Source organism: Equus asinus, chromosome 3, assembly GCF_041296235.1.
Source record: "Equus asinus isolate D_3611 breed Donkey chromosome 3, EquAss-T2T_v2, whole genome shotgun sequence".
Lineage (NCBI taxonomy): Eukaryota > Metazoa > Chordata > Mammalia > Perissodactyla > Equidae > Equus > Equus asinus.
In genome coordinates this window covers 54,680,863-54,702,728 of record NC_091792.1, presented here as the reverse complement: position 1 = coordinate 54,702,728, position 21,866 = coordinate 54,680,863, and the positions used below count along the sequence as shown (strand labels likewise).

The window sequence follows — 21,866 nt, the reverse complement described above, 5'->3', positions numbered from 1 at the left end:
GAGGGGCCAGCCCCGTGGCCAAGTGGTTAAGTTGGCCCAGTCTGCTTCAGTGGTCCAGGGTTTTGCTGGCACTGCTCATCGGGCCATGGCGGGGGGGGGCGGAGGGGGGGGAAGGCATCCCACATGCCACAACTAGAAGGACCCACAGCTAAAAATATGCAACTATTTACCAGGGGGCTTTGGGGAGAAAAAGGAAAAATAAAATCTTTAAAAAAAAATTAGACTGTGAAAAGTACTATAAAGAAGATAAACGGGAGCTGGCCCAGTGGCATAGTGGTTAAGTTTGTGCACCCTGCTTTGGTGGCCTGGGGTTCACTGGTTCAGATCCCGGGCGTGGTCCTATGCACTGCTTATCAAGCCATGCTGTGGCAGGCATCCCACATATAAAGTAGAGGAAGATGGGCATAGATGTTAGCTCAGGGCCACTCTTCCTCAACAAAAAGAGGAGGATTGGCAGTGGATGTTAGCTCAGGGCTAATCTTCCTCAAAAAAAAAAAAAAGAAGATAAACGGAGTGGATTGGTAGAGCATGATGGTACAGAGTCCAGGTGACATAGCAGCTTGTGACATGTGGAGGGCATTTGATTTTTATTCCAAGTATAGTGGGAAAAACTGATGAGTTTTGAGAAAGGGAGTAATATGATCTGTTATGCATTTTTTTTATAGCTTTCTCTGAATGTCACTACATTCAGGGCAAGATTGTGGGGACAGCAGTGGAAGCAGAGAAGCTGGCTAGGAGGGCCAGGGGCAAAGAGTGATGGCAGCTTAAATAAAGGTGCAATGGGGGCAAATGGAAGTGGTAGAAATTGAAATATATTTCCTTGAGGTAAGAAATGAGCTTAAGATATGGCGCAAGCCTATAAATACTGTCCCTGCCAGCAGGGGATCGCTGGCAGACTTGTTGATGGAGAGGGATGGAGAGGAATAGGGAGAAATCAAAGATGGTCCCTGGATTCCTAGTTTAAACAACTGGGTAAATAGTGCTGCCATTTACCAATATTGCGGCAACTGGAGGAGTAAAGTTTGAAGGAAAATGATGATCAGACAAATGTATATATATATATGCATGTGTAAACATGATACTAAAGCTCACAAAAGAGTGCTCTGGACTGGGAGTTTAAAAGCCCAATTTGTGTCATAACATCACTAAGAGCAATAACTTCTCTACACTTCATTTTTTCCCATCTGCAACATGCAGATGATTATATCTGTCTTTACTGCTTCAGGGGGATGCTGGGAAGATAAATGAGATAACATATATGAAAGTACTTTGAAGTCTCGGAGGATAAGAACTGGATAAATCCAAGCTATCATTATTATGTACAGAGTGAGTTTATATTTTTCCTGGATCTACTCAAAGTCACAGGGGCCATAAGTATATCACGCTTACATTCTTTTCTTCATGTTCAGTTCCCAGAAATGGTAAGATGAACATGCTTCTCTTTCCCTAACTGTCCTTTTCACTACACTATTCTCTTGACAGGATTTTGCAATTATTAGTGTTCTCAGATTTTTTTAAGACCCTGGGAGGGGCCAGGCCGGTGGCGCAGCGGTTAAGTGCGCAGTTCCACTTTGGCGGCCAGGGTTCGCCGGTTCAGATCCCGGGTGCAGACATGGCACCGCTTGGCATGTCACGCTGTGGTAGGCGTCCCACATATAAAGTAGAGGAAGATGGGCATGGATGTTAGGTCAGGGCCAGTCTTCCTCAGTGAAAAGGAGGATTGGCAGCAGTTAGCTCAGGGCTAATCTTCCTCAAAAAAAAAAAGACCCTGGGAAGAAAGAATTTTGCCCAGGATAACTGTCTGGGTAATTCTTGGCAGATAAGGACAATGATGATACCCTCCTTTAATGGAGGTGTATAGAGTACAAAGACCCAGCACATTGTCTCACTGAATCCTCCAATAACACTCTAAGGAAGGTATTCTTTTTTCACCATTTGACAGAAGGAAGATGGTGATGAATAAATGAAAAGCAATAAGATATACTGCAGTATATGAGGAAGCTATTTGGTTTAAAACTAATTCAGCCGGAACTTGTTTTTCCAAAAGGGCCTGATGTGGCCTGTTGAACATGCGTTGTACATCTGCTTTAAACGTCTACAACGTCCCAAAGACAAGAATGATGCCCTTTAAAGATAGGGATGTAGCTTTCCCCCATGTCGGCATTTCCTTAAGGATAAGCATCTCTTCCTAGAAACTAAGGATCAGTTACAGACCTGCTGTGTTCACCTTGTGACCACTCTCCTGCTGACCACTGACCTGCTGTGCCCACCTTGTGACCACTGACCTGCTGTGCCAGCTAAGCATCTCATGACAGTAGTAAAAGAGATACTCCTGTCATACGTGATGCATGCATTTTGTTCCAAGACAGTATATAACCACTCTGTACACTCCAGTTCTGTGGTGTGCTTCTTTCCTTGGGGGAAGGAAGCCCCCCAGACGATAGTCCTCAGACCAGGCTCATAATAAACTCATCTCAAATTTTGATTTATAGATTGATTATGGATTATTTGCAATGACAATGGCTCAAGAGGTTAACGTAATTTTCCTAAAACTTCATTTTACAGCTAGAGTAATTAAGGCTAATAAAAGAGTTGTGTTCTAAAAAATATAGTGAACTGGCACCAGGGACATTCAAAGAACTGCAACCATGTTCCAGCTAATATTCAGGGGATGTGTGTGGGCTTCTTTGATCACTACAGTCTGGGACACTGTCTTCATGGGTGTGACTGATTTTCTTGTCTGGTTTCAAGAGCTGCACCATTCCACCCTGACCTTGTATACTGTTCTCTGTAAAGACAAACAAAAACCCAAAACAAAACAAAAAATTGTCCCTTGCTCTCCAGAGTAACATGATCAACAGTGTCATCTTTCCCTTGGGTGGCAAGAGACAGTGTGCTCGGTTTTGCCTGAGTTGATGTGCAAAAGAGAGGGGACTTGGCATCCAGAGACCTGAGGCTGAGTCTTGGTTCAACATTACTTATTGTGTGATGTGGGGATGACACGAACCTATGTGAGCTTCAGTTTTAATAAGTGTAAACTGCACATGATAATGTTTATCTGTTTACTGACTGTAACCTTCCAGTCAGACTCTCCTTCATCTGCACAGCTCCAGATGCAGAAATATATGGGCTAAGTAGTCACTTTCAGAGTGCCTTGTTTGTAGACTATCGGATTAAAAATTCTCCATTCTGTTCATTCCTTCCCTTGCTTTCTCAGCTCAAATGCATGTGTATTTGCTCACTTCTAAAGGAGGGGGAAGTAGGCGATTATTTCTGGTATTCACACAGTATGATTCTCAGCATATTAATCTACTTAGAACAAAGCTAAGGGGGGATGATGGACAGGGTTGCAATGAAGATAGAATTAATGCAAGTAAAATGTCTAGCACAGTGACTGGCATACAGAGAATGATCAATAGTTGTTAGCGGTTATAATTTTTTCTTCCTTAGGTGATTCTCACTTGTCTTGAATGGTTTAGCCTTGGCAATGGCTGGAGACTAGAAAATAATCTGACTCCTTCAAAATGTCAGCCTGGTTGGTGGCCAGGAAGGGATTCCCGCATAATATCAGCAACCCTTTCTCCTTATTTTCACCTAGTTTCTGCACACCTTCGAGGGAGGGTGTTTGGGATTACTTTTTGTAAATTGATGGTAAATGCAAATAAAATAATGACAACTTGGAGATAATGACAAAATTCTGTTTTCCCTCTGAATTGAGTCTGAACAACCAACCTCAAAACCTGTGGATATGTTTTTCAAAACTACAGCTCAGAGTTTACAGGTGTGTGCCTGGGGCAACCAAAACAAAGATTACAGTGACGGTTCCGGCTGCCTCCCCGGCTCAGATAAAAGAGGCGCCTCTTAGCTGGCTTCGCGGTGCCAGCTCACCTGAGGTCAGACTTTGAATTTTCCCTTTTTAGGGCAGGTATAGCAAGGCCTCCCAAGGCTGGGTTTTAAACCCACACTGCTGATTTCCTAGGCTCTCTCCCTTCCCGTTTTGAGTTTCTGCGGCAGCAGTCCTCCAGTTTGCTCGGGTCTGGGTCCGGGGGGAGGCGGCGTGATGCCCGGGTGCGGGCCGCTGGGGGGCCAGGCTGGGCGGCGGCGGCCCGGGAGCTGGCGGGTGGACAGCTGCGCTGGCACTGTCCCCGCACGCATTCCGCATGCCTCTCCGGGACGTAAGGGTTAATGACCTCTGGCTAGTCCTCTCCCAAGCGTCTCTCTAGGGCAGGGCGAACCGAGGCAACGCAAATTGGGCTCCCGTCCCGCCCGGGCTGCTCCCGTCCGTTCCCGGGACCCAGCCCCTCCCGCGCCGCGCCGGGCCCGCCCCGATCGTCGCTCGCGGCCGCCTGGCACCGCCGGGCAGGAGGACGACGTGGCCGGCCCCTGCCCTGTGGCGCCGGCCTGCTTCTCTCCGCCGCCCCTCCCCACGCTCCCCCTCTGCGATTGCTCCATTTTTCGGGCGTGTTTTGCTCAGGCGGAGGCGTCTGTCCCCAAACCTCCCTTCTCGCCCCCCCCCTCCCCCCGGGGACCCCGCTGCCCGGACTCTGGGCTCTCGCGCGCCCCCTCAGGCCGCCGCCCGGGCACCGGCGGGGCCCGGCGCGCAGGTACCTTGGCGCCGGGAGGAGGGCGCGGCCGGCCCGCGCTTCCCGGAGGAGGCGCGCCCGCCCCGGGGGAGGCGCTGTGCTGCGGGCCGCCCCTCGCGCCCCGGGCGCCGGCTGCGCCTCGGCCTTCTCCTGCTCCTCCTGCTCCTCCTCCTCCTCTACCACCTCCTCCTCCTCGTCCTCCTCCGCGTCCTCCGCCCTCCGGGGCTGGGAAAGTGGGAGGTGGCGGCGGCGGCTGCGTGAGTGCGCGCAGGAGGGGGCAGCCGAGAGGAGTCTCCCGGTGCCGCGGCGGCGGCGTCAGAGCCACTGCGAGCGACGAGCGCGCCGGACGCGGTGGGGCCGCATCTCCTCGGCCGCCACTGCTGCTGCGGGGCCACGAACAAAGAGGAGGAGCCGCGGCGCGAGGTAGGGCGCGGGGCCCCGAGGAGGCGGTGGCCGGGGCGCCCCCTCTGCGCGGGTCACTCTCTTGGTTCCCCCCAGTCCCCGGGGTCCCCGTGGGCCCGGAGCCGCGGCCTCGCTGCCTTCTCCCGGCGGGAAGCTGCCCGGGCTGCGGGCCGGCTCTCCCGGGCGCAGCCCTGCGCCCCCTGCCCTCCGCTGGCTCGGTCTCCCTGGGGACGCCCAGCTCCTCTCTGCGGGGTTCGGGTTCTTTCCCGGTGGCACTTTAGGGGTCTGACTTTCGCAACTTAAGGCTGCGAATTCATCTTTAAGTCCTTGAAAACTTCCAGCCGTCGTGCGGGGGGATGTTTGTGCCCGGGCTGACCCAAAGGGAGGCGGAGATGAGGCTGTTGAAGGAGAGCCCCGTTCCGGCCGCGCCGGGCCGCAGCCCCAGCCCAGGACCGTCCCCTGCCCGGTGCCGCCGACACCTGGCTCCGGGGTGCGTCCTGCGGCTCGGAGTACCTGTGCCGGGCTGCGTGGGAGAGGGGCGCCGCCCGCGCCCCCCCCTCCCCCCCGCCGGGCCCTGTCAAGAGCAGCTGTTAATGCTTCCATCAACATCTTCATCCCCCCCTTTCTCCTAGGCGTTCACGTTTACATTGATTGCCGGGGGGGGGGGGGGGGGGGGGGGGGGGGAAGCGGCGCACTCACTGGTTTAAGTGCTTTTTCTTGAATGGCCCCGTTTTCAGATTACGCTCACAGTTTTCAGGCCAGCATTCCATTGTCAAATTCTTTGGGTGATAATTTTGCCAGATTTTCTGAATGGGATTAGGACAGGCCGTTCAGAAATCCGTTTCAGAGTTTGTCAACCGCTGCTCTGAAGGGTGCTTTTATATTTTAGCTGCTTTCAAGCCAATCTTTAGCTGTGTCCTTTAGAATTGTCAACCTTCAGCTCATTTTGGTTGGGCAAGATTAAACAGTTCTGTTTTTAAGACCAAGGAAGAAGCGTGTATTAAATACTGAGATTTAATATTAAATATTGATACTGGGATCATTTACCACAGTAATCACGTCAAGCGTGGTTTCTTAAACACTGAAGCGGCTTAAATATTGACAACTTTGTTGTATTTAAAAATAATTTCAGGTAGAGGAAACTTTGAATTGCCTCTGTTCAGCTTCTCATATGAGTTGAGGATTTTTATTAAGGCAGCTAATATCACTTTGAGAGCTGAAGAAATTATGTTCTTTATTGCATTTCATAACACCTATTTATTGCAGGAATCCTGTGTAGTACTTGATAGCCGTTTCTGCATAGTGAACTCCTAGATATCTTTAGAGGTTAATTTTGAATTGTTTAAAAAGCCTGTTTTATCCTTAATTGTTGATATGTGAGTCCAGGAACTACATTCCAAAGCAAAGCTACACTATTCAGAGGAAGCCTTTTTGTGTACTTTTTGGTTCTTGGCTCCTCTGTGAACCTTTTCTCCAGATAACAATACAAATTTTCTGTCTTTTCTCCCTCTCCTCCCATGACTCCAGAGCAAAGTCTGAAATGGATGTTACATGAATCACTTTAAGGGATGCACACAACTATGAACATTTCTGAAGCTTTTTCTGCAGTAAACTAGAGAAAGATGGATGAATCTGCCTTGTTGGATCTTCTGGAGTGTCCTGTATGTCTAGAGCGGCTTGATGCTTCTGCAAAGGTCTTGCCTTGCCAGCATACCTTTTGCAAACGATGTTTGCTGGGGATTGTAGGTTCCCGAAATGAACTCAGATGTCCTGAGTGCAGGACTCTCGTTGGCTCGGGTGTTGAGGAGCTTCCAAGTAACATCTTGCTAGTCAGACTCCTGGATGGCATCAAGCAGAGGCCTTGGAAACCTGGCCCTGGTGGGGGCAGTGGGACGAACTGCACAAATGCATTAAGGGCTCAGAGCAGCACGGTGGCTAATTGTAGCTCAAAAGATCTGCAGAGCTCCCAGGGTGGACAGCAGCCACGGGTGCAAGCCTGGAGCCCCCCAGTGAGGGTGAGTAGCCTGCAGAAGCAGTGTGGGGAATAAAGGTGGTGAGGACCCCATTTTTTTCCTTTATTCTTTGGCTCGATGTTTTCTAAATCAGCTCATTGCTAAGGAAGCCACCCTTACTGGAACATATAGGAAATTGTGCCTCAGGAAATTTTTTTCCTTTTGGAATGAGATTGCATATAAATTATACGTTTTCTTGTTTTTAAAATTCTCTCCAGATAGTCTCTGTTACCTTTTAAGATAAATTTTGGGAAACAGGTGGAAATTAGTCAATGAAATCTAAAACAGTGGATTTTTAATGCCTATTTTAAAATGGAAACTTGGTATGGTTTTACCCTTTTGGTGGAGTTGGGAGAGTCATAATTATATATGAATGTCTACATACATGTATACATACCCTAGATCTGTGTGTGGGTAAATCATAAGTAGGAAATCAAGCCTTAATTTTTATGTTGCTTAGAGCTATTCTGTTGGTTTTATGAATGCACAGCACAGAATTCACTGGTTGGAGGAATTCTTCACAAATCATGGCCACAGGTAGCAGAGCTTCGTTGCTGTAGCAACCAAATGTCATTTAGTACTATGTTAAAACGGCAGAGAATCTAGCTTTATGTTGGGTTTAACAGGGAGTGAAATGAACTGTTTCCACCAAAATGATTTTTCTTGGGTTTTGGGTTTGGGCTGAAATAATTTTAAGGGAAGCTAAGTATTTGGACAGTTACTATAACTTCAATTTCTAGACGGTGAGGTATTCTGAATACACCTAAATTACGTTGTGGGTGATGGTACCCCAATAAGGCATGCTGTTCTGATTTTTGTAAAAATAAAAAGTAGTTAGGGACATGAGATAATTAAAACAATTCAATTTTTGTTGAAAGAATCAATTTTGGTAATTGGCCAAACTGATAGAATCTGTTTTTAAAGAACAGTTAATCTGAATGAAAATATATTTTTCAAATATTCGTAGTAAACACTCAAAACTGACTTCTTTCATTTAATGTAGGAACAGCCCCTCGGAATGGCATTAGATGGTGTAAATTCACAGATGTGAATATCAGCTGTAACAGAGTAACTGCCTTATAACCATTCCCCTACTTCCTTCTCAAGCCCCTCTTTTACAAATAATATAAAGTATTTACATCACTAGATATAAGGTATATAAAGCATGTTAATCACTAGAAAACCTTTTACATCACTGAGCTGTCAGATTTCTTTTGATTCATATTTAATTTTTTTTTCAAGATAGCGGGAATTTGGGTGGGGAGATTTTCTTTCCATATTTGAAGCCCACATGTGGTGAAATTGGTCTGCTTATAGCACTGCTCTTAGATTTCATTGTTTTTATGGAGTTTACTGGTGCCTTGATTAATGTATACGGACTCATGAATATTTTAAACTCAGAACCAGTGATCAAGTTGATCATTTCTGAGACACCTGAATAGGTCTGCTTAGCTTAATTAGGGAGTAGGTTTGCTTCTTTGGAGAGATTTTGTTTCCTTGTCAATTAGACTAGAGAAGGCAAAGCTTCTGGCTGCGAGTAGAAGTAGCTTAGTTGTTGACACATTGCCTTACCTGTTGGGAGGAATGCATTGAATGTTTGATTACTGATAAAAAGGAGTGCAAGAAGAGGGCTCAAGCATTCAACTAAACATCCTTTGAATTTAAGTTCTCTTTCTAACATAGAAATTGACTATGTAGTGCTGTAATGTTCATTTATTTGAACTGCTAAGCTCCCAAAATAGAGCTTCCCTTTTCTTAGGTAAGTTATCTTCAGATTTTTCTGATGTTAGTAGTATTTTTCTGGCTTATATGATTTTCCTAATTTACTTCATGTTTCTTTTTTAGCATGAGAAAAATTGCTTGCCAAGAAGCCCAACTGAACTTGAGCCTTATAACTTGGATAAAATAGTTGAGATTGATAAAACAGGAGATAATGTCTGTTACTTTGGGGAGGGGCATGGAGAGTAGAGGATAAAACGATAAACAAAATTTTTCAGTAATCTGAGTTGATGCAAATGCTATAATACTATAAAAAGAATAGTTTTTTTCCCTATAGATGATTTCTCGTTAGCACTTACTAGCACCTTTATGCTTTCAAATATTCGAAACAGACAGGGCTGCACAAATAGTTCAAGCACCTGAAAGATAAATACATCTCAGAAAATCCCCCTAAAAGTAAGAAATCTGTAGCGTACGGACATGTGGAGGCTGTAATGCACTCCTTCGGACTCTTCCCTGAGGTGAATGACCATAATAAATCCCAGACATGCATCCTCCTCCCTTAGATGTTCTGACACGTCCAAGTGGTGCATGAGCCAGTTTCCACATGTTGCGCAAAGCTGAAAGTGATAACATGTGGAATGTTGCTTCAGTTTATTAGCTATGTTCTACCTTCCATTAGATTGTGACCATGTGGCTTCCTCATGTGTTTCATTGAGGTAGATGGAGTGTTATCAGCAGATATGAACGTTTCCAACGTGTGACACACATCTTGTTCCCAGAATTTTAGTGTTTCCTGCCTAATATGAAGGAGAAAATGAAAAAGTGTTGGGTTGGAGTCACCAGGGGAATCCGTCTGTTCTTTACTCCGAGTAAAGAATTCCTGTTGGTTTTAGGCCAAAAGTCAAGCAGTGGAATAAGCCACAGGGAAATGGTGACTGCGGATGGCTGTTTCAGTGGACTGAAAAATACCTGCAGGAGATTGATTTTATATATATATGTACAAAGTTAGATATGGAAAACATGTTTAAGTAATTCCCGTAGGATTGTGACCTAATAGAATAGTTCAATTTCTTTTTCTATGTAGTTCCATTGGTTCAAGATCTATTAACATCTGTGTCTGTAGCTATCTGGGGCATTATTACTTAGTGATTCCACACTGCCTCTACCTGAAAGTGAGTGTATTCAGCAAAAATGGATTACATGAACACTGATTTACACTAATTTACGCTTCATTTATTCTTTCCTTTATCTCACAAATATTTATTGAGCACTTACTAGAGTCAGGCACTGCCTTAGCTGCTGGATAGATAGTGATGGGCAACCCTGGTACAGATTCTGCTTATGGATTTAGGAGTATGTGTCAATCTCATGGAAGAGACACACATTAATAACATAATGACAATGCAGGGGTGTCATTAAATGTGATAAGTGTTATGACAGAGCTGGGGGTGGGGAGAGGGACCTGTGTTTAGTGTGAAGGTAAGTGTGTGTGTGTGGGGGGTGCAGTCTTCAAAAGCATCCTTGAGGAAGAGGCATTTGAGCTAAGATCTTAGTTGAAATGATATTACTGTAATTAGTTGAGAGGGGGCTGAGCAGGGGAGGGGTAGAGGGGATGAATATTCCCAAGGCCCTGACCTACAGTGGACCGGGGATGGCTCCTGGGAAGAACCGAGGGAAGGGGAGTGTGAAGTAAGCAAAGGACAGGGATAATGACCTAAGACGAGGCCTCCCGTGCAAGGATGTGCAGACTTCGAGAGCCACCGCAAGGCCACATGGGGTTAAGGTCCAGTTGAGCGCTATAGCTGGTGCGTGCTCTGCCTTTGGGATTGACAGGCGGATTGTTGGGACTGAGATGATCAGAGCTTCAGAACAGAGATGGGATTGGTGTTTGGTGTCAAAGGATTGAGGGACAGAGAGGAAAAGAAGGAAATTCTAGATATAGGGAAACACAAGTGAAATTTCCTTTCTCCTGCAAATGCTGAGTAGGCTTTCGTTTCTCTAGAGCCACACTCAGACCTCCTTTCTCTTCCTCTCTCTATTGCTGACTATTATGGGCTGAATTGTGTTCCCCAAAATTCGTAAGTTGAAGTCCTGTCCCCCAGTACCTCAAAATGTGACTGTATTTGGGGACAGCACCTTTGAAGAGGTGGTTAAGGTAAAATGAGGTCATTGGTGTGGCCCCTAATCTGCAGTCTGGCTGGTGTCCTGATAAGAAGAGGAGATTAGGATGCAGAGAGACACAGAGGGAAGACCATATGGAGACACATGCAGAAGACGGCCAGCTGCAAAACATGGAGAGGCCTTCAGAAGAAACCAACCCTGTTGACATCTTGATCTTAGGCTTCTAGCCTCCAGAACTGTGAGGAAATACATTTCTGTTATTAAAACCAGCCAGTCTGTGGTACTTTGTTACGGCAGCCCTAGCAAATTAATATACTGTGGATATACTCCTAAAGGGAAGCCCCTTGAGTGGCCTCTCGGTCCACAGCCAGTCCCTTCAGTCCTGGGGTTTCCCCGTAGACCTGCAGTGGTCCAGCCCCTCTGTGCTCTTTACTCCTGAAGCTTGAGAGGTGTTCACTCACTCCCTACGCCCTCCACTGCCCAAATTTGCCTGGCGTAGTTTCATAAAATAGACACGAGATTTATGGGACAATATATCAGATACACAGAAAGTTTTGGAGGAGAAGGAAGGAAACACCAGGAGGAGAGAACTACTACCTTCTTATCTCTCACAAGTTCCTCTGTAAGTGGAATCTGGAGAAGGTGCTGTATTGGACGAAGTGGTGTCTGAGATATTATCTAAAGGAAAGGCAGTAGAGAATTGAAGGAAGGGTGGGGCAGAAAGGCAGTACAACAGTGTAGCTCCAGGTAGGGTGTGGAAAGCTAGTGCTAGCTATGAATTGCCCCATGGGCCATCTTTGACCTCTGGTCAGTGAACAAGTACCTGTGGGAACTGCTTTCAGGCTCAGTTCTGTGCTATGATCTGTACTAGGACAAAGATGGCATTATTGCATGTTTCTGTTGAAAAAGAGTTTACGTTTTGGGGAGGTAGAACACACAAGAAACAACAAATAAGGCAACATTTAGTGAAGCACCAAACTGTGGGATAAGATATGGAATAAGTCTGTACAGTGAGTTTCATGTTGAATGGCCCCTGGATTAAGTGTCTGGTGAAAGGGTGGAGGAAGTGGATTAGAGTGGTCTGGGACACAGAAGGACACACTCCCTTGGTGTGGAAGGTTCAGTCCAAACATTTCTGCACAGATCGGGACGAGGGGTCCGCGTTCATCCATACTGGACCTAAGCAAGACATTTCATGTGGTGGTTTGGATGAGGGAGAAATTTTGATGTTTCCAAATGGCTGAGTTTAAAAAGGAAAAGGTGTTTTTGTTTGTTTGTTTTGCCAAATAATGTGTATTGCAGACATTCTTGACCTCTTATTTTATTTATCACTTCATTCTTGACCCCTGCTTCAGTCCTCATGTCCACCTCGTCTCTGGTCTTTACTTTATTCGTGAGTTAGGCCCAACAGTGAGGCTCAAGCCTGGGCTTAGGACTGGGGTGGAAGGCAGGCATGGGGGAGGGAGTGTGTGGTGCACACTGATTGGAAATTTACAAAAAGAAAGGCTTAATGATTCTTTTTTATATCACTTAAAGTATTGTGTAACCATTATCATGTAAATCTCACAACCACCCTCTGGGGTGAAGTACTATTATTATTTAAAAAATTAAAAAGAATGTAAATTTCAAAATGAGTTCCTAAAAATATTCTGATTATAAAAAAAGATTCAACATTATAGAACAATGTGTTAAGGGTGTATATTCTTCCAGAACTGTTCATATATATTTATATGTGTGTGCAGATAGTTTTTGTTTTGTTGTTTTACATAAATGGAATTTTGTACTCTGCATGTGTACTCTGCATTTGATGACACGATAGTTCATTTAATATAGCTGGGAAATCTTTTCCCGTCTGAGCACATATGTTTGCTTCATTAAAAGAAGCCTCTTTATTGAGGTATAATAGGCATATAGAAAAGTGCACGTATTGAAAGTATGCAATCATTGAATTATCATGCTTTTTTCTTTTTAAATGATTATATAGTATTTTTCTATTTTAAAAATTAATGATAATACATGCCCATAGTAAGAAATTTAATGGTAGAAAAGGAGAAAATCAAGGCTTCTAATCTCTCTATTTCTAATCTCCAGGGGTGACCACCGTGACGAGTTTTTTTGTGTTTTTCCTAGAAAAAAAATTAACAAGAATAGGATCACATTATACGTGCTGTTCTGCAATTTGAGGTTTTCTGTTTAACCATCTATCTTTCGTAACTTTCCAAACTGACTCTCCCTGATCTACCAGAAGGCGTATGTATTAACATGCTCATTTTATGGATGTAGAAAGTATGGCTGAAAGAGGCTGAATGACTTGTCTAAGGTCCCCTAGCTAGTAAGTGATGGAGGTAGGATTCCCTGCTGGGCCTTTCTGATCCCAGGTGCTTCCTTGCCTTAACCACACACTGCTTAAGTGACAACACTCTGCCTGGGTCCCCATGCCTGTTGCAGCAGAAAGCTTTCCTTAGTTGTAACTAGTGGATGTCTTTTCTCCTTACTGTCATTGCTGCATGGTTTTTTGTTTTTGATTAAAAAAGGGACGTTATGAAGCTCCTTTACAGTGACAGTGTACCAGGGAACCAGAACTTCTTTAGCTTGGAGTATGGGAGGAGTGTGGTTTCGAGGTCAGGAGTTGTGGCTTCTGGTTCCCCTACTGCCATCAACCAGCTGTTTGGCTTCTCTGGGCTTCATTTCTTCAGCACAGAAACGTAGAATCTTAGGTCTCTAAAGTCCATGCAGGGAGTGGGGGGACAAGGAATGCTGAGTCCAGTTCATCTTTGGCTCTTCAGAACACTTTGTGGTGTCTGGCACATAGTACTCACTCAAAAGAGGTTTGTTGAATGAATGTGTATTGGTTTCCTAGAGCTGCTGTAACAAAGTACCACAAAGTGGGTGGCTTAGAACAGCAGACGTTTATTATCTCACCATTCTGGGGGCCGGAAGTCTGAAACCAAGGTGTTGGCAGAGCTATGCTCTCTGAAACCTTCTGGAGCGAATCCTTCCTGCCTCTTCCTAGTTTCTGATGGTTCCCAGAATCCTCGGTGTTCCTTAGCTTGTAGATGCATTGCTCCAAACTCTGCCTTCATCTTTACGTGGCCTCCTGCCCTGTGTCTGTGTCCAAATTTCCCTCTTATGAAGACACCAATTGTGGATTAGGGCTCACCCTAAACTAACATGACCTCATCTTAACGTGATTACGTCTGCCAGACCCTATTTCCAAATAAGGTCACATTCCCAGGTACTGGGAGTTAAGACTTGAACGTGTCTTCTGGGGGAAACAGTTCAACCCCGTAACAGAATGAATGAATGAATGAGTGATGTGAATTCTAAACACCCTGTAGGGATCCTTAGCTGTACATTCTCTCGACAATTTGTATGTATTAACCCCTTTCTTTGTGCTGTTTCCTCACAATCTGTAAAATAAGGTTAACACTTTCTCTGCCTGTTAATAGGTAGTCTTGTGGATGGAGAAAATGATGTGCAGACATTTTGAAAATTATAAAGTCAATGTGAATGAATGTATTATTGTTTTAGTATTATGATTATAAAAATTATCAGTCTTCCTCACCAAGGAATATAATATCATTTCTATTGGGGGTGACAAGAACCAAAGTAATTGAAAAGAAATCTAAAAGATCACAAAAGGCATGTAGAGCTACACAAAATGGGCACGTGAGCTCAGTGATTTTGGTCCCTTCCATGTGAGAAACAGCCTGATGAATGTCCAGTCTCTTTGGCTGTCCTGGGGGTTTCGTTCCCCATTTCCCCCGTTTTTGTCACCATTCCCGCAGGTCTTTCTTATTTCTCCTCTGGGTGACTGAAAGAGATGAAGGTAAGGGGAGATTATTCTATTGTTGCTGGCTGGGCAGAGAAAGGGAGGAAAAAGAGGGAAAATCTAGTTTTGCTGTAGTTGTAGGTCCCTGCTGCTCTTGCTGCTCTCTAAGAAGTCCCACCTCTGCCCCCTGGTTCTCTGGCTTCAACTGATGACCCCTGGCTCCAGCATCTGCTGGTGTGGAACCTCTGTAGTTCACTTTCCTGCCTTCAGGCCACCTTGTATTACCCTGTCCTCCAACCATGGTCTGCGTTTTCCAAGCTGCTAAGGGGAAGATGGCAGAAATGGTAGAACCGAAAGGGAGAGAAGGAGAGCAGGACTCCTGGGCTGTTCCATTTCCTCCCTTGAATTGCTTTTCCAGGTTGCTTTCTCAAATTTCTCTTTTTGCCCCATAATTAGTCTCTGGGCTTGTGAAGAGGAAGAATAAAAACAGGTACACAAAGGCATGCAGGTAGGGGCAAGCTGTCATTTCCTACCTCTGACTGTCTTTCTGTTGCTTGTGGTGTCTTCCTCACCATTCTGAGAACCCCTGGCTCCTCTCTGCATGCCTCCATTCCTTCGCTTTCCACCTCTGCCAGGAAGAGTGCCTGCCATTCCCCCCTCCAGTCAGACACTCACTCTCTTTGTTAATCCATCCCATCTCCAGTCCATTGCTTTAACATGGTTTAAGCAAACCTGAGACGATACGTGAAAAGCCTTTTTCATTTTAAGGTCAAAAGGCAGATGACTTTAGCACCCCTATGTTCATCGCAGCATTATTTACAATAGCCAAGACGTGGAACCAGCCTACATGCCCAGAAACTGATGATTGGATAAAGAAGACGTGGTATATATACACAATGGAATACTACTCAGCCATAAAAAAAGACAAAATTGGCCCATTCACAACAACGTGGATGGACCTCGAGGGTATTATGTTAAGCGAAATAAGCCAGTCAGAGAAAGACGAACTCTATATGACTCCACTCATAGGTGGAAGTTAGTATATTGATAAGGAGATCAGATCGGTGGTTACCAGGGAAAAGGGGGGGTGGGGGGAGGGCACAAAGGGGGAAGTGGTGTACCGACAACATGACTAACAAAAATGTACAACTGAAATCTCACAAGGTTGTAATCTATCATAACATTAATAAAAAAAAAAAAATTGAAAACAGAAATACCAGTTTACTTAGGATTAGCAAGGGACTTTAGAAGTATGGTGGGTTGGTGAACAAATTATTCCGTTCTATTCATCAAATGATAGAAAAATTTATAGGGAACCTCTTTCAGTGCTGGGAAAACAAAGAATTAAATTACCAATCTCATAATTTTTCACAAATACATTCCTGAATAAGCAATAATTCATATATTTTCATTTATTATGAGTTTTAAATAAAGTAAAAACTAGTTTAAAAAAAAAGGCAGATGACTTTGTAATTTTCTTTCTAAAAGGATTCTTCATGAGGATCCACAATAGTAGAGCAACATAGTATATATAGTATAATGAGGCATATTTGTGATAGAAATATTACGCATAGCAACATGGTATAGTGAGGAACTCAGATATCACACGAGGCAAGGCTCATTTACATAGCAAATAATATAGTGAGGTACACTTGTGATAGAAATATTACACTTGGAAACAGCTTTGCTAGCAAGGCTCCCTCACTGTGGAACGGAGACCCTTCACCCTCCCAAAGCTTTTAATAAAGAGTGCGTATATCTCCCCACTTTTTTTTTTTTTTTAAAATTTCAGTGACTTCTGAAAGTAGTAACCTTAAGAAAAATTCTGAGCCCCAACCACCCTTTTTGTGGCCCTGCAATCTTTTCCAGTCTGTGTGCCTGCCAATGCCTCGTCAAGAGGATGGAGGCAGTTGCTTCATGAATGGTGACATATGGGTAGCTGTAAACACAGCCATTTTAAAGATAGATGTGCGAGTGGGCTCTTTCGGGGTGGCTGGGAAGGGAAGGGAATGGAGGTGCCATTTCATATGGTTGACAGTAGCAGTTAAGTAGTAGATTATTTGAGTTGTGAAACATGGAAGGAGAGTAGTAGGAGGGTGTGCAAATGAGTTTTTAAGTTACGTTAAAGATAATGCGGAAAGGCAAGGACTGTCAAGTTTGAACATTTTTCTGTTAGCCTAAGGAAATAAAAAATTCCTTAAAGTATTTTTTTGCAAGAACAAAATCATTTTGAAACACTGCGTGTTCACTGTCTATAAGTCAGCTATGAATGAACAGGAGTGAATTTTCATTATTTTAAAACATAGTGAGTGGTCCTAAGCAATGAAGAATTATACAGAAATGGAACTAAAGTTTACTATGGGGTGCTCCATATCTACTTTTAATTTATGTGAGGTGTCCCCCCACCCCCAAATAATACAGTGGCAATAGAGTAAGAATATCGGTGTGGGATACCAGTGGCTGTGACATCTGTATAAGGTTCCTGAAAGTGTGTTTGAGCACTAATGTTTAAAAGTTGAGCATTTGATTTGTTATAAGGAGATTCAATTCCTAAAGAGCTAAAAATATTCATATACTCCTAATTATATAACTGCTTAGTTTTTAAAAGTTTGAGTTCTTTAACACACTAAACACATAGATTAAGCATTATATGATACATACAATATTAATACAAAATACAAAATTAAATTTTCATTTGCCCAGTGTATTCAGAGTAACGTTTAGTTAGCAAATCTCTCAGTTTTTCCCATTGTTAAACTTGTCTTTTAAGCATACTCTTTGATGAATTACTTCCAGCATTTCATGTTCTTACTTTTTTCCCCACAGTTGAGCACAGATGAAGAGCTTAAGTATGCAAGGGTAAATATTTTTGGTAGGCCTAATTATTTTCATTCAATATTATGTATTTCCTAATACATAATAGTATGTACTAGTATTAGCATTTTCTTTTTTTCTTTTTGAGGAAGATTAGCCCTGAGCTAACATCTGCCACCAATCCTCCTCTTTTTTGCTGAGGAAGACTGGCCCTGTAGCACTTTCATTTTTCTATTTTCTGTTCATTTTTATAAAACAAGTCCAGAGTATTAGAAGATGCTGAAAGCCGTAATTCTGTTATACAAAGGTAGTGAGGTTGCTGAAACTGAAGTGTTGGTTGAAAGGCACCATCATGTGACAACTTGAAATGTTTATGTATTAACTATTCCAACAAAGTCCAACTCTGGCACCAGAAAAGTATCGTGTCTCAACGTATGAGGTATGAAAATGTGTGATATGTGGAAGTTGAGGATACCTATTTGGTGGCAAGAATGATGGAGACCTGGTTTCTCGTCCTGGCTTTGTGACTTTAAGCCAGTGATTTCTCTCCCATAGGCCGTAGTTTCCTCTTTTATCAAATGATGGCTTGTTTGGTATCTGAGTTCCTTTGCAGCTCTGGCATTTTTAAAATACTTTGATATTGAACATTTAGACAAAACTGAGATTGGTGTCTGGATATTGTCTTGTTGCGATGAAATGAATGTGTGTCTCACAGTTGCCTGTGGACATTCTGCGTTTAATCCCCCTTAGAAGCACACACTGTGCCTGCCATGGGAAGCTTCAGATGGACTGTTGGATAATCTGGGCATTTAGAAGTGAGGCAGAGCAGAAAAGCAAGGACAGCTTGGGAGCCTGATTTAGGATCAAGCTCCAAGCAGGGCTGGCTTGCTTGATGGGCCTCCTCTGCCTAAAACAGTTATTCCTCATGTTATCTTCACGTAAAGTTGTCCCACTGCCTGAAATTCCAACAATTAGAACTAGAGTGTCCACATATTAAAATGGTCTGCTGTTTGGAAGAGAATGAATTTGTCTAACCATGTTGCTTTTCCCATTCTTACTGACTTGGGAACAGCTACTCTGATGGACAGGACGTTGACCCTGAAAGGGAGAGAGAGAAGTAACTGAGCTTCTTTAGAGTCAGACAAGCCTGGATGGGGGGAGTGCAGTGAGGGGCTTAGGAGGGGTGACCATGTGATGTATCCTCTAGGCGGGGAGACTTTTGCGAGTGAAAAGGGATGCTGTTGATAATTTTGCAGAGTCAACAGGAGTAAATCGGGACTGTCTGGGGCAAACAGGTCCATATGGTCACCCTAGCTGAGGGCAGTGTGAGCGAGCCCAGGATATAGAAGAAGGTTTCATCAAGTGTGGGGAAGATGCCAAAGAATACAGAAGCTCTTTCAAAAACTTTCAGGGGAAATGCAGAGGAATTGATTTCTTCCTCTGAATGCTCCTTCTGTGTGCTCTGTGGTTTTCGCTGGAGAGAAGATGTGATGTAATAGAAAAGACGGGGGATTTAGCATCAGGCAGACCTTCCTTTATTCTTTGTAATCTGTGTGGCTTTTGGAAATGTTACTTCCTTAGCCTAATTTCTTCATTTGTAAAATGATTGAAGATCTGCTTTCCAGGGTCATGAGGATTATATGAGATAAGGAAGCTTAAGTGACTGGGACCTAGCACGTGCTCAGTAAATGTTAGTAGCTTCTGTTTTTTCTCTTCCCATAAATTAGAACTTCTAGTACCATGTATCAGTTGTATTATAAAATAAAGTGTGTGTGTGTGCGTGCGTGCAGACATGCATGTGTTTGGGTGCATGTGGTCTGGTAGTTTAATCAATCAACATTTATAATATTTATGCCATAGGACATTTTGTTCTTTTTGAACAGCCAACTTAAACTTTAGGTACACAAGCTGTTCATCAGCTCGTGTCGACAAATGATGCTAAGTTTGTGATTTAGTCCTGGTTCTACCGCTAACTGTGGTTTGGCCTTGGTTTTCTGGGCCTCATCTGTAAAAGGAGATGGTGAACAACATTGTCTCTTGCACCTCTTCCTCTTTGCTCATCCTATGGTAAGAGACTTGGCCATCGGAATTCATTATATGTTAGACCATCTGTGACTATTTTCCTTGCCTCCCTCCTTCCTTCCTTTTGATGATATGGGGGAAAATAGTAGCTCAAATAATTTAAAATACATATGTTATGACCTTGTTCTTTGGCATAGTATTGAAAAGACTTAGATCCCTAAGACTTCTCTAAGGGAAACGAGGTGTGGCTTGTAGTACAGTTCTAGTTCTCAAAAATTAGTGTTAGGAAAGATTGTTAGTCATCACATGGGTCTTCTAATGCTACCATTGGGTAGAGAGCATATGTGTGTGTTTATTCCTCTGTGGCTGATTTTTGTTTTCCTGTCCTACCCTTTCCCACCGCTCCTTCCCTCCTTCCATAGCATCAATTTTATGTTTCTTAAATAGATATTGCTGCTTAGTTTATCCATATTTTGATTATTTTTATATCTCCTATCTGGAGCAACTGATTGCTTTTTTATATCATCTCTGACTAAATAAGTACATTTATGTAACTGATAACTTTCTGATGAATTTTGAAAATGCAGCAACAGTGAAGGGCCTTGCTATGCTTCAACTGTCAATAACTTTGTATGTTTTTTTTTTTTTTTGCTGAGGAAGATTAGCCCTGAGCTAACATCTGTGCCAGCCTTCCTCCACTTTGTATGTGGGTCACCCCCACAGCATGGCTGATGAGTGGAGTAGATCTGCACCCAGGATCTGAACCCGTGAACCCGGGCCTCCAAAGCACAGTGTGTGGAACTTAACCACTACACCATGGAGCCGTCCCTTGTTTTTTTTTTAATGGAGCTTGTATTTATAGTTAAAATACTCACTTCCTCGTTTTGTAGGGTAAGAAAGGACACTGAGTGAGCATTTTATGGTGATGTTCATCTACTGTATTTTTAAAAAGTCTTTTGAAAAAGATATTTCAAAAGCTTGTTAGTAACTTATTCCACTGCCTTGCAATCTTCATAGCCAGGAAGTTCTTTTTTTGTACCAGATACAAATCCCTGTCCTTGAAACTTAATCACATTCCTCTCGTCCCATCCTTAATGGAAGAGAAGTGCTCCTTGTACACTCTCCTTCATAACCTTGCAGGACGTGTGCAGGCAGACCTCCTCCCTAGGCATCTTTTATCTGCCCTAAATAACTGTGTTTCCTTTACACATCCTCTTCCGACCCATTTCCTAACGTTTTAATCATTTTAGTTGCTCTCCTTTTGGACGCTCTCCAACTTCTACTCGTCTTGCTTGGGTTCAGGTCCAGAATAGCTCTTAGTGTGGTAATAAAGTTCTGAATAGAACATCGTGCTGTGCAAGTGCTGTCACGTGATCCTCCTGAGCACACCGCATGTTTTTATATCCTGATGCTATGGATCTTTAAAAAGAATTCACAACATTGCTGACTCATACTTTTCCTAGGCCCTCAGAGTTTCTCTTTTATATAAATTTGGTTTTCTCCTCTCTTTTATTTGAGTGGTTAGTTTTTACTGCCTTCCTAATTAAACTGCCTCCTGTTGTCTCCCATAATCCTCAGGGTAGTGTCAGTAATTTGCAACTACCAACGGGACTGAAAAATGTCAATCCCAAATGCTGTTTCTTTAATAGATATTTGTAATTATATGGATGCTTGATCTTAAACACACACATAACTTGTTTATTACATTTATTTTGTGTATCCTCTGCCCCTATTTGTTCTTTGATTGTTTTCTAATTAATTGTGTTTTAGTTTTGTCTCCTGTACCAAGTTATAAGTAACTTGAGAGCAGGCAGTCTTGTATTTTATACCTCTTTTCTGTACTTTACTGTTGAAAAAGTAGTAGGTATTCAGTTCAGTAAAAACATCTTGGTTGATTGATAGATTGAATCCACAAGGTCATTTGGACACATTCATATCTTCATAAGAGAGAGTGCCTAACCACACGTGTATTTTTCATGTGCTTAGTCACATTAATTTCTCTGTTATTTAAGTCAGCAATGAAAGTGTTATCCAAAGGCTGGGTAAACCCTTATGAAACTTAGATCAAGTAATTGGATCCTGAATAACAGTTCTTGAAACATTTGTGTTGCACCCACCATTGTGGTCTAGAAATCATGTTTTCCTAGTTTATTAGAAAGCACGTTCTGCAGAATTGAATCAGAAGCCTTATAAAAGTTAAAATATGTGATCTGTTATCTCCTGTCCCCCAGACACATCATCATTCTGACACAGAGGAAAATGAAATGGATCTAATAGGAATTAGCTATACAACAATCGTGTTGATCTTTACTAAACACCTTGTGATTTATCTGCTTTCAAATAAATCTTTTGGAATGAAAACGTTATGTGTAATAAAGGCTTTTGTTTTGATGCAGATTATCTATATACTAAGTTATA

At 43.2% G+C, this 21,866-nt stretch overlaps 1 protein-coding gene across 7 annotated transcripts in view; it reads left to right on the top strand.

The window, feature by feature from the left end:
- Positions 1-4,677: 4,677 nt before the first annotated feature.
- Positions 4,678-21,866, top strand: part of SH3RF1 (SH3 domain containing ring finger 1) — a 164,494-nt gene continuing 147,305 nt past the window's right edge. For all 7 annotated transcript variants that reach the window (XR_011502012.1, XR_011502013.1, XR_011502011.1 and 4 more), the window contains exons 1-2: positions 4,678-5,006; positions 6,513-7,000. Coding sequence is in view for 4 of the 7 variants with exons in the window: in XM_070505054.1 (XP_070361155.1) it covers positions 6,608-7,000 (393 nt within the window). In the remaining 3 variants the exon portion in view is untranslated. The remainder of the gene's footprint in view (positions 5,007-6,512; positions 7,001-21,866) is intronic.